General features: G+C 34.8%; 1 protein-coding gene across 14 annotated transcripts in view; it reads right to left on the reverse strand.

Moving 5' to 3' along the window:
• Positions 1 to 13,744, reverse strand: part of LOC127875034 (cilia- and flagella-associated protein 70-like) — a 77,165-nt gene that overhangs the window by 35,552 nt on the left and 27,869 nt on the right. For 10 of the 14 annotated variants that reach the window (XM_052419830.1, XM_052419827.1, XM_052419823.1 and 7 more), the window contains 5 exons: positions 5,403 to 5,423; positions 3,313 to 3,537; positions 2,799 to 2,860; positions 1,552 to 1,617; positions 134 to 272 (listed from right to left, as the gene is read on the reverse strand). In XM_052419830.1, the coding sequence (XP_052275790.1) occupies positions 134 to 272; positions 1,552 to 1,617; positions 2,799 to 2,860; positions 3,313 to 3,537; positions 5,403 to 5,423 (513 nt within the window). Of the gene's footprint in view, positions 1 to 133; positions 273 to 1,551; positions 1,618 to 2,798; positions 2,861 to 3,312; positions 3,538 to 5,402; positions 5,424 to 9,789; positions 9,832 to 13,744 lie in introns of all 14 variants that reach the window. The other 4 variants (XM_052419828.1, XM_052419824.1, XM_052419822.1 and 1 more) reach the window with 2 other exon arrangements.

The following is a 13,744-nucleotide window of genomic DNA, read 5'->3' on the forward strand; positions in this document are numbered from 1 at the left end:
AAGTAATGAAAGTAGACAAAATTTATCAGGATTTTTTTTTAACAAAAATTTGAAGCTTTTTAACGTCTTCAGTCATTTTTTAAGAAAATCTAAATAAATAAATAAAGTGCCATTTTCAAAATCATATTTGTACCTGTAATTCTTGTCTGTCCTCAAAGTTTGTCGTTTTCAGGTACTTCTCTCGGACTATTTTGACAACAGAATGTTTCAGCTGTTCCTTGAAGGCAAAATACTTGCCAGACGCATTCAGCTCATAGATCAACTTCTGTCTCCTAAAAACAAACAAGATGTTCCATAACTCATAAAAAAAACACAGCACTAAAAGATTGTTGAAAATACAGCAGAAGACATTTAAATTAAAAAATTAAATCCAAAGTATTAAGGAGTTCTTATAAGATAGGATTAATGTCCATCTTCTTCATTTTCATTTACTGAATAATCATCATCTCATTACAAGCAATAATGCCAAAAAAAATACCATTAACTGATTTACATATTTAACTCTTGTAATGTGCCCTGCCACATTTGACTTTCCCCATGTTGAATGCTGATGACTTTTGTAACACATGATCGTTTGAAGGACACAGTTTTGTCTAAGGAAGGTGTTGTTGCTATATCACAAATATTTTGAGCCATACATCATGATGGCAAACATTTCAACATATCAAGTAATACAACATAAATACTAGCCAATAAACAACAATTCTTCTTGCAGGCCCATTATTCAAATTATCAATTTTACCCTGGTGCTTAAAAGGGTCACATAAATCTTACATGATATTGTGTCTATTTCATCTTACAAGTATGACACAAGTTTGATATGGCCATCATATGAGCCGCATCTTGCAAAAATGGGTCTTATGCCATAGATGCCCAGCATAGCTCCAGACCAGCCTGTGTATTTATGCAGTCTGATCAACAGCTTTCCTCTACTATTGAGACCGCAAAATCTTGCGTTTCTTTACACCGGACGTAACAGCTCCTGACCTGACTGCGCAGGCTGGTCTCGAGCTACGATGGCTGGGTATGGCATAAGACCCATTTCACTTGACGCAGCTCAATTATAATTTTACACAGGATACATTATCAAACTTAAGTCTGCAAATAACAGATGACAAGTCAGATAAGTCTTGTAATACTGTAAAATCATAACTATTTGTGGGACATATATGTACCTTGATTTCGAGCTTTGACCAATCCACAAAGTTAACACAAACAAATCAGAAAATGACCGACACAAATTGATATTTTTTTCAAAAATCAGAAATCCATGAAATGAAGTGTCCATAAAAAGTATTTTTATCCTTTCTTGTTTAGAAGCAAAGTGAAAATGGCTATTTGCAAACAGCATAAAACCAGAACAGCCTGCACGTAACTTGCAGGATGTTCAGGTTTTATGCTATTTACTGATCATAAGTATCTTAGGATTGGAAATGAAGCCTTTAAAACTTGAATTTATAAAGAAAGGTATTTAATTTAATGAGAATTTCTAAGGGACTATAAATGCATCAAAAAGCGCATCTAAGAGGTAAAGGGTTAAACAGCTCTCACCTGGTCTCCATGGCCTCCTGAGAGAGGTCGCTCTCATCTGTCTTCAGTTCAGCACCAAACATGTCCCTGAAAAGCGAAATACACAAAGCATTGTAGTGAGCATGTTTTCTATACATCCACATCATTTGCAACTACTTTCTGCCATGAATGATTGGGAAAATGGCTTAGAGATTGTATACATTTGCTAGAAACTTTTCTAAATATTGTTTAAAGAATAGTTTCATGAGACAAACAAGAGCTGTGTTTGTGAAACACAATGCCCCCTACTGCGCTTTGAAGCCGCATGGCAGCTATTTTAGGAAAAAAAAAAACGTTGACCTTGAAGGATGACCTTGACCTTTCACCACTCAAATTGTGCAGATCAATGCGATACGCATGCATGCAAATTATCAAGTTGCTATCTTCAATATTGCAAAAGTTATGACCAACCTAAAAGTTTTGGGACAGACACACACATACAATGGTAGACAGACGGACAGGCCAAGAACAATAGACCCCAGATAATTTGATCTGGGGGCATAAAAAACACACACAAAACTACCTAGAAGAAATCAGCATTAATCAAAACATTCACCTTGGATGCACATAGTGCGCGAAATATCACACATTCCTCCTGTTAATTAAATATAAAACTTAGAACTTTCAACAAATATTTTTGCCACCAAGGGCCGACTAGCTGAGTTGGTATAGCGCTGGCTTACAAATCTGAGGATCATAATTCGGTCCCCCGCCTGTCAACATAACTTGTAGGGAGATATTGGTAATAAGATCCTTTATACGAGCATTCCTCCACCCCCCCCCCTACATCTGACTCAAAAGGGGCAGTTGTTAGTTACTGGCATAAGTATATGCACTTAACCAGCTTACCCAGGAAAGGGATTTGGTTAACTGATTGCCTTTATATGACTGAAAAACTGTTGAAAACATTAAATCAACCCCTTAACAAGAGCTGTCTCCATCGGAAGACATATGCCCCCGAAAAACGCTTTTTTCGAAACCTAAACGCAGTTTTCGAAACCTATACGTGGACCCTAAGTTCAAGGTCAAGGGGGTCAAAATTTGTGTGCGTATGGAAAGGCTTTATCCATATACACATAAATACCAATTGTGAAGGTTACATCTGAAGCGACATAGAAGTTATGAGCATTTTTCGAAACCTAAATGCAAAAGTGTGACGGAAGGACAGACGGACAGTGCGATCACTATAAGCCCTCCTTCGGGGACATAAAAACAAACAAACCAGTCACCTGAATTCGTCCAGAACAAGGCCCGCCACACTAGCCACCTGGGTGTGGAAATCCTCCACTGCCTAAAAGCAATACACAAAATATTCTACAAAAAGGTTATCAGCAAACAGAAATTTTAAACATAAAACATTTTAACTGAATTTGTTACATTAATTCAAGACTTGGAGGGATAAGTGTGAAACAAATCCACACCAATTATTTTCAATATTATTTACAATACCTCCTTTTTTAACCCTTTCCCCCTCAGAAGCAAAATGAAAATGGCTATGCAAACAGCATAAAACCAGAACAGCCTGCGAGTAACTCGCAGTCTGTTCAGGTTTTATGCTGTTTGCTGCTCATTAGTATCTTAAAGGTTGGAAATGAAGCCTTTTAAACTTGAATCTAGTGAGAAAAGTCTCTAATTATATTTGATTTTCAAAGGGACTGCAAATGCCTTAAATGTGATTCTTAGTGGTAAAGAACTAAATAACATTAACCCTATCCCTCCCTTCCATCCTGTTATTCCACTCACCCTCTGAGCCCCGTCTGTTCGTTTCGGGAACAAGGGCCTGGGGGGGATGTACTCTGCGACCCGCCGGGCGAGTTCCTCTGGGGGCCGCTTTGGGATCAGCGGGTGGGACAGCGAGATCTCGAACATCATGTATGACTTAGCCTCGACATACTGTTGACCCTCAAGGTTCATCGGGGCAGAAGAGTCTGGCTCGGACCCCGCGTCTGATTTCACGGTTTGTGACGTCTGTGTGAGATGCGCAATACCACCATTGATATTTAATTAACATAACTGGTTAACATTATGGCTTTGAAGTGATCTTAGTGTGATTAAAATATCAAACTATACACATTTTGACATTTTGTGCTTTTTTTTTGGAGTTGATTTTTGTTGTTTTTTGTTTTTTTTAATTATACTTAACTTAACATTTTTTATTACAAACACAAAACAAAGACTATAACGTAAATGGCTGATAAGTTGTCAATCTTTGTCAATTTATATAATTAGAAATGATCTTCATAATCATCCAGAACTTTCTGATGATTCATTTGTGTAGGCATGCTACTTACGTTTTAGTCACAAAATGTCACTTTTTTCACAACAAAAATTTAATAATTGAAACGATATTGGTATTTTGATGATCAGAATGAAATGTACAGAAGAGTTTAGTACATGGGACAGTTTACATTTACTCAACACACTGAAGAACAAACAAATTAACACAATCATGGTTAGTAAATCATTACATACATTTGCTACAGTGATATTTGTTTCTAACCAAACAAACACTAAATACATGTTGTGTTATTGTGTTTACAATATATTAGAGCATGCAGCACTAACTGTCTAATTAACTTTGTCACACTTTTAACAAGGAACATAACATAATTTAACTTTTTAATAATAAAATAGAAACTAACAGCAATTTCATAACTTTGTTAAACTCTCAAAATATATGCACCATGTTAAATAATGTCATAAAGGAAAACTTATTTCAACTGTTTTTATTTGCGTTATGATTGTTGCAATGTGTTGTTTCGTAAGTGCATAGCACAAACTTCTTTATAATCTTCTAATATGACCTTACATTAAACATTAATTTATCATGTCACATACAAATTCACACTCTTTCTGTTAAACTGTAGTTTTTTTTGCCTCTTTCCTAGTATTCATTTGAAAATTGAGAAAACATACATTTTTTTGTAATGTGTCTGGTAGCAATTACAAACAATCTGACATTTCTCCCTACCACATCAGACCTGTTGTGATGAAAACAAATAAATGATGGTGCTGGTGACTTGTTAATGTGTGCATTATTATAAGACATCAAATATTCATACACTTAACCCTGTAAGTCCACATAAAATGTATATTGATGATTTATACAGGTTGGTTAACAAACATAATGCCAAATGCATCTAAATACCAACTCTTTTTTTTATCACAAAATTAAAATACTTCACTTCTCAATTGTTGTTTTGATAATATAAAGTATGAGACGGAGATGAGTATGTCATTGATGAGATGAAAATAACTTTTAGTAATAGTACTTAAATAATAAGAAAACACAGATTCATAACTTCTGCAAATCATAAGGGACTGATGCAAATTTCTCTTTTCTTTCCAAAGTGAGAAATTCAAGCATTTACATAACCACCAGAAAGTCTTTTTTTGCCATAATATCTCATGTCAACAAATAAAAATGATTACAGTAACAGTTTTAAACTAGGCACCAAGCTTTTGCTTAACAGATTGATCCTGGAATCACACGAGTTTAGAAAAACCCACTAACCCCTCGGTATAAACAACACTTGTCCATTATATCAACTAATGAAAGCATGATTTAAATAATAACCGTTAATATGGTGATATGGTATGTACCAGCAGATAAGTGGGTTTTTAAAAAAAGTTGCTTTTCCGGGATCTAAAATGTATGTTGTTGTTTTTAATCACAGAAGACAGGACAAAACAGTTTTTTTCTTTTGACTACACAATTCAACACACAGTTTTCTTGACAAAGTTGTCACACAAATCTTGGTGCATAAAATGCCAAACAAAGCTTGGCCAAACATTTGAAATTCAACTTCTCAGTCTAAAACCCGCATACTTACGGCCATGCTGTTTTGTCCAGCCTTAAAGAGTTCATACACAAAATATGAAACTATGATAACACTGGTAACAATTGATAGTATAAAACAACACAACAAACAATGGAATAAGTATGAACAACTTACGTTTCTTTGTGATTATGAATGCAATGCTATGATGTTAAATTAAGATGTCCCTAAGCTCTGTTAAACTAAGCTACTCGTGAAACTCTCAGACTTACAAACAAAAATTCAACCCAATTCATTGTAGGTTCTTATTTAATTATCTTTAAAAAAAATGGTGCATAATGTGTTTGTATTAATTCAATTTATTACAAAAACTATATATTTATTTTTCCAACAAAAAATGATATTCTGCAATTTTAAAACTATAAGCTATAATGTAAGAATGGCCTTCTAAAACTACATGCCAACATGTAAAAATGGCCTAAGTAGCTTAGTAAAAGTGGGTCAGGAAAAAATGTCAGAAAAAGGCATATTTCTTAATTGCTTTATTCTGTGGCTGCTTTATTTAGTCTTTTTGATTTAAAAGGTACTAAAAGCTACTTTAAACAAGTTAGCTACTGTTGTAATAGTTACTGGTACTTTTGCGCGTGTGTCAATATTAGTCGTTATCTTTCACACACAAAATTGGACATAAAATCTTCATACTCTCTAAAGATATTTATAAATCACATGCATGGTTAAAATTTGTTTGACAAAATATGAACTTGAAAAATATGACTAATGTACGGTGGACGAACATTTCAGGCCATGTACGCATCATTCCAGAATGTCAATGAAGATCATAGACAAGAAGACAGAACAGTGGAACTAATCATATTTTCTCTTAAAATAGTATATCTCTGACTGTCATGTCTGAAATACCCACACTGTCAAAGTCCATAAGCTGTTCAGTTTTAAGGACTGGTTACCCAACAAAGCAAGCTTCCATTGAGCTAGGAAAATTTCTGCATGAAAATTCACAAGGGCAATAGCTGTCAAATTATGAAAGCATGAGTTATGGTTCTAATGCACAGCCCTTCCCATAATTGAGAGATTTCTACTTATGAAATGTCGACTTGATACCTAGTCTAGTTTCCAAGATATACCCTGTTTAAAATTTAAATGTAATGCATTCAAAAAGGCCAATAACTCTATAACTATTGGAGCAAGAGTTATTGTGCACTTCTCATGTACGAGATGCAATCTACATTCCTTGTACATTTCAAGATCATACCTCTTATAGCATTGTAGATATGCTCCATTCAAAATTTAAAAATAAAATAAGGGCCATTCTAAAAATACTCTAAAAATATAGGAGTAGAAGTTTTAGTTCTTGTTCACAACATATCACCATAATGAGTTCTAACAGAAACTATCTATTAAGTTTCAAGTTGATACCACTTTCAGTTTTTGAGAAATGCTCTGGACAAAATTTAAATAAAAACAAACAGGGCAATAACTATAGAAATAGAGGAGCAAGATTAATGGTTCTTGTGCACTGCAAATTCACTCAATGAATCTACCCGGTACCTACCTATTGAGTTTTAAGTTGATAGCTCTTTAAGTTTTTGAGATTAGATCCAGAAAAAAGTAAAACATGAACAAAGGGCAATGAGTCTAAAAATAAGGGAAGAAGAGTTGTGTTTCTGGACTTGCACACCACCTCAATAAAATCTACTTACATGTCATGTTTAAAGTTGAAACCTCTAACAGTTTTCAAAAAGAAAATCTGACATCCCAACAACAACAAAAGATGGACAGACAGATAACCTAAAACCACTATACCCCCTTACAACTTTGTTGTGCAGGGGTTATAATAATAATAAATCATACATGCTAAAGTTGTTAAAATAAAACAAGAGATGTGTTTGTCAGAAACACAATGCCCCCAATTGCGCCGCTTTGAAGTCATAAATTTGACCTTTGACCTTGAAGGATGACCTTGACCTTTCACCACTAAAAATGTGAGATACACATGCACATCAAATATCAAGTTGCTATCTTCAATATTGCAAAAGTTATGAAGAAGGTTAAAGTTTTGGTTAAAGTTTTAAATTTGTTTTTTTTACCTTTGACCTTGAAGGATGACCTTGACCTTTCACCACTCAAAATGTGCAGCTCTATGAGATACACATGCATGCCAAATATCAAGTTGCTATCTTGAATATTGCAAAAGTTATGACCAAGGTTAAAGTTTTGGTTAAAGTTTTGGGACACACACATACAATGACAGACAGGCCAAAAACAATATACCCCCGATCTTTCGATCCGGGGGCATAAAAAACAATTTAGGCCGAGTTGCCAAACTGTCCACAGGATTTCCGATATAATATGCCAATCATATTAAAGCAAGTGAATAGGATCATTCTGTCCACTCAACATGCCGGATCCCAAATCTGAGTATATATCTCATGTACATGCTCACTCATAAAGCTAATGCACCTTTCTCAAGGAAGACCGAGCTAAATGCATGTGCATAAAGTATCTTATCAGATTAGCCTGTGCAGTCCGAATAGGCTAATCTGTGACAAAATTTCTTCTTTTATGAAATTGTTTAACCCTTTGCATGCTGGGAAATTTGTCGTCTGCTAAAATGTCGTCTGCTGAATTTGTAAAATAAGCATTTTCTTCATTTTTTTCAAAGAATACTATCAGAATAGCAAACAGTTTGGATCAAGATGAGACGCCATGTTCTGTGGCGTCTCATCTGGATCCAAACTGTTTGCAAAGGCCTTTAAAATTCGGTTCCCGCACTGAAAGGGCTAATGGAAGTCTCTTCTAAACAAAAATCCAGTCTGGGCAGAAAGTATCGTGCAGTCTGCACAGGCTAATCTGGTATGGCTCTTTACACATGCATTAAGCCCCATTTTCCCCTGAGTGCGGCTTGAATCTATTTACTCACTCATTCACTGTGATGAGGATGCAAACAATTTATGCTAAAAACAGCAATATGAACTCCCAAAACCATTTCTGATTTCGGCTCAGAAATTATGGCGCCGAAAAGCTCTGATGTTGATGTTCAAATCCTCCACTTTGTTATTTTATAAGAATTTAAATGCTGGTGTGTGAATAACATAAGCAGGTTAATTATTATTTCCATTAAATACTCTACCTGCATGCATCTAATGAACAACTAAGCTAGACAATAAGTTAACAAATTCAAATGACAAATGCGGTGTGAAATAAACAAGTATTGTTTAACGTCCCTCTAAAATTACACATTTCTGGTTGACTAGGACACAACTTTGCAAGAAAACAAGTAGTTATCTGTTTAAATATGTGTATGTTTATGGTGAACCATTTTGGGTCAAAAGTATTAAAGACCATGGCAATTAAAATAGACATAACAGAAGTCTTAAATCTGTAATTGAAGTTATAACAACCATCCTTAATAGTATCTGAATTGCCAATATTAAACAAGCAGCAAATTCATTAAAATGATATCCCCAGCATAATAAATTTTGTTTATGGATAGGTGCAAATCCCTTGAAACACGGAATCCTAAAAAAAATAATTAAGTGTAGGTTAATTGTTTTTATGCATTGCAATTCTCCTCATTGATATCTATACACCCATAAAGTTTCATGTTGAAATCCTGTAACGTATCTGAGATATAGCCTTGAAAAGTTATATCAAAAACAACAAAGGGAAATAACTCTTATTTAAGAAAGTGTAGGGTTATTGTTCTTGTGCATGGCACGTCTCCTCGTGGATATCTATACACCCAAAGGTTCATGTTGATATATAGTTTCTGAGATATAGCCCTGGAAAGTTTGTGATGGATGGACGATGGATTGAAGGACCGATGGAATAATGGACAACGCCAATTCTAAATCCCTCCGCCTTTGGCCATGAATAACAACTGTAACATCTTTATTTATAGCTTGTTTCTGGCATTAACATGCCACAGACCTGTATGTATGAAAGACTGTTTTACATGTTGGCGACCCATGTTCATCCAAAATTGGAGTTTTTGGTCTACACTAGTTGTATTCAATAGTTTGTAATGAAATTAGGTACAAACCATGTTAGGCCCCTAAGAGACAAAACAAGGTTGTTTAAACAAAATCATATCGCGCACCTCGATTTAAAGTTAGAAAAGTATCTATCACTGAGCGGGCTGCGCAGGCTAATCAGGGACGATACTTGATGCACAGCATTAAGCCCTGTTTTACCAGAATGAGCCTCATATAATTTATGTGAATAGAAGCAACCAATCAATGTTGCAAGCTAAGGGCATATATTAATGCAAGTAACTGACAACAAAATGGCCAATTTGCTGTTCAGATATTGTGTTATTACACATACAAAATTCTGATATATACTTTTGACACCCATGGAACACCATAATTGTATCAGTTATGCACAATCACGGCAGACAGTGAGGGCTGATTACCATGATTACCTTCTTATGGTCATGGTGGTCTTTGCCATGAGGTTCATGGTCCTAGGGTGGAGCATTAGCAACATATATAGACAGTACACATACAGGAACAGGGTGTTACAGGTGCAAGATGCAACAACTAAATGGCGATGAGTAAAATGGACACTAAGGTACTGATTTTTAGGGAAGCATGTGAAGCGATTGCATCTGATAAACAAGATGCGTTTGTGAAACACAATGTCCCCCTATATGACGTTTGACTTTGAAGGATGACCTTGACCTTGTGAAGGATGACCTTGACCTTTCACCACTCAAAATGTGCAGCTCCATGAGATACACATGCATGCCAAATATCAAGTTGTTATATTTAATATTGCAAAAGTATTCATAAAATAAGCGATTTGGGCCACATATATTTGACCTCTGACCTTGAAGGATGACCTTGACCTTGACCTTTCACCACTCAAAATGTGCAGCTCCATGAGATGCACATGCATGCCAAATATCAAGTTGCTATCTTCAATATTGCAAAAGTATTTATAAAATAAGCAATTTGGGCCACATATATTTGACCTCTGACCTTGAAGGATGACCTTGACCTTTCACCACTCAAAATGTGCAGCTTCATGAGGTACACATGCATGCCAAATATCAAGTTGCTATCTTCAATATTGCAAAAGTATTCATAAAATGAGCGATTTTGGACATATATATTTGACCTCTGACCTTGAAGGATGACCTTGACCTTGACCTTTCACCACTCAAAATGTGCAGCTTCATGAGATACACATGCATGCCGAATATGAAGTTGCTGTCTTTAATATAGCAAAAGTTATTGCAAAATGTTAAAGTTGGCGCAAACAGACCAACAGACAGACCAACAGACAGGGCAAAAACAATTTGTCCCCCACTATAGTGGGGGGACATAAAAACCACGCACTCTCAGCTTCTGCTTGGTAGTAAATATGCAAGAACATAAGATGATCATGAATGGAACCCATATGAAAAAGTCTTCCCAGACTTAACACAAAATACGCTCTAATTTCATTCCTTTACCGTTAAATTTACAATAAGGAAGTGGTTGTGCTTTTTTATTTCAAAACACTAACACTACACTTATCTCAATTTTCTAACCAAAGGGCTGAAATACTTGTTATAACTTTTAGTACTTAAATGATTACTGTTTAGATGATTTCTTGAGTTTCATTTTTTCCATATATTTAATGAATGAAAGCAAGAGTATAAATGTTTATTAAAGATTATTGGGCATTGGAACGTTTTACTTAAACTAATCACACTGACATACATGTCATGGAATGACTGATTATGGCATTGTAGTATATAAATATAATGTAACATGATTTTTTAGTTAAATATAAAAATACGTAACTATTGTCACAAAGTACTTCTATATCAAAACATTAAATATGATAAGTACATATAAATTAACACTGGAAGCCATTTCCGTAACTGCTTTTGTATGAATATAAAATAGTGCTTGAAGCAATTTTTGCTGCAAAAATAATTACCATAAGGCAAATAAATTACTGTCTTACTCTACATTATTCAATAAAATCTGTACTAAAGATACTTGTGGTGCAGTGACTACCTATCATCTGAACCGCACTCTGTGAAAACAGGGCTTAATTCAGGTGTGAAGAGTCGTCCTAGATTAGCCTGTGTAGTCCGTACAGGCTAATCAGGGACAACACTTTCCATTTTTATGGATTTTTTCATTTAAAGGCAGTCTCTTCTAAGCAAAAATCCAATCAAGGCAAAAAGTGTCATCCCTAATTAGCATGTGCAGACTGCACAGACAAACTGCACAGATTTACTTGGGATGACACTTTACACACCTGCATTGAGCCCCATCTTCCCAGAATGCCACTCATTAGTTACCTCTGGAGAGGCCCCCACAAAAGTCACATGTGGGCTCTGACACTGTCACAGACATGGTTGTTATATTATATTACAGTAGTGAATAACAGTTCATTTCAAAAGTGCACTTTGAAACTTCATATTGCCACTTAAGAAATGTAAGGGCTTTTAAATTCATAAATATAACATTGTTATGGTTACGCACATTAAACGTTATTAATACTAATAATATTCATATGAATTATTTATATGAAATTTCTCAGGAAACCTAGGGGGCAAAACACTAATTTTTATTGCCATTAATAATTGTTTTACCTGAATAAAATTTTCTTGCTGAGAACTGCAGGTATAATTTTTTTTTACACAAGTTGCATGAATGTTGCATGAATGTTTGCATTTGTTAAAGTCAACATTTCCGAGCCTACAATGACATTATTTATTGCATCTTTTATTGCATTAGTTTAAGAAATCCCAGAATCTGATTTAGGAGATGTTATTTTTTTGAACTCAGTAAAAAAATAACCATATCCGAACATTTACCAGCAAACGCAAGATTGGCTTTGGGCTAATGAGAACTATGTCGCTTCAGACTCTGCCCGAAGTCAATCTAACATTTTCTAGTAAATGTTCGGATATTGTCTTGGGAAATTTACATGAAATATATTGTGACACAAAACATCAAATGAGTATATTGAATCTCCTTAAATCTATGTTACCATACCACATCAAGCATTGCTATTTTGGCTATTCCTATAAGGAACACTGATTTTGTATGGTTTAACTTTATTATACAAAATATTTGTTGATTTTGAGTATTTATGTGGCTTTAACGCACTTTTCTGGAAAAAAAAAATATCATAAATATGCAATGATTAAAAATTCCTTTAAAGCATCTCAAAATTGTACAAGGCTTAAACCTAAGATCGTGTGTAACAAGCACATTGAATAATTCATTTGGCAAACAATGGTACTTTGTTCTTATAAGAGTATAAGTAGTGTGTCAAGGAATTGGGAATTGTGCCTTTTAGTTTGTGAAAACCTATGATTTGGGATTTTTTGTGTGGAAATTTGACTTGACAATTTTTAGTTATTTTTAGGTCTCTGAAAAATAAGGAGTAATGAAAAGTGTCTCAGGCAGTGCTGCAAGGATTTGTATCACTAAAAATTTGCATTCACTGTAAGACATAACCAGTATTTTTCTTTCAACAACAGAAACAACTCGAGTATTGCTATAAGAGTTTCTTCCAAGTTATCCGTACACTTTCAATAGACTAATCGGTGTGTAGCTGTAATTAAATAATATTGCTCACATGTGACTGTTTGACAAACGTTAAACAAGGGAGTGCCCTCCTCACAATCTCAAATACATGTTCCACTAATTCTGAATGTACTAAAGGACATGCATTAGGCCCAGAGTTCACAGAACAAGGCTAAATTTACCTGTTAAATATCTGCTATCACACAAAAAAATAACCCTAAAAATGATTCCACCACATAATGTGGAATTGCAACTTTCGGATTTTTTTATACACAATTCAACCCACTATACAGAAGCCATTGCAACAGGTAATTACTGAGAAATGTTTTTTTAGACTAACAATTAATCAATGTAACACAGATCAACACATTTTTAGATTTGTCGTTTTTTTTCTTAGGACAAGAACCTATACAGGTTAAAGTAGAATATGTATGATAGATCTCACACAGTGAATAGCTGTTTAATAGTATTGTGCAACAAGAGGAAGTGACATCATTTGTACAGGAAGTGACCTCACAACTACAAACCTCATCATGCTGTGGTGCTAAGCTATTGGATCTCTGCAAACCAACGAGTTTACAGGTGATTTATTTTGATTACATGGGAAACAACACAGTTACAATCAAGGCTTTTTACTTTATACGACTTAATGACACATATTTAAATCTACTAAAACCATTTAGCAGATCTCTAAGTCGAACATCAATCATCTTTTGGAAGGGGATAGCATAACACATCATCTTCTGAGAGTCATGCTATTGGAAAGCTTTCACTCAAGCACAGGTTGCTACTGACAATTGTGAAACTTTGGGTTGCGACATGCGCAGCATCAAATATTGA

Source organism: Dreissena polymorpha, chromosome 3 (assembly GCF_020536995.1).
Source record: "Dreissena polymorpha isolate Duluth1 chromosome 3, UMN_Dpol_1.0, whole genome shotgun sequence".
Taxonomy (NCBI): Eukaryota; Metazoa; Mollusca; class Bivalvia; order Myida; family Dreissenidae; genus Dreissena; species Dreissena polymorpha.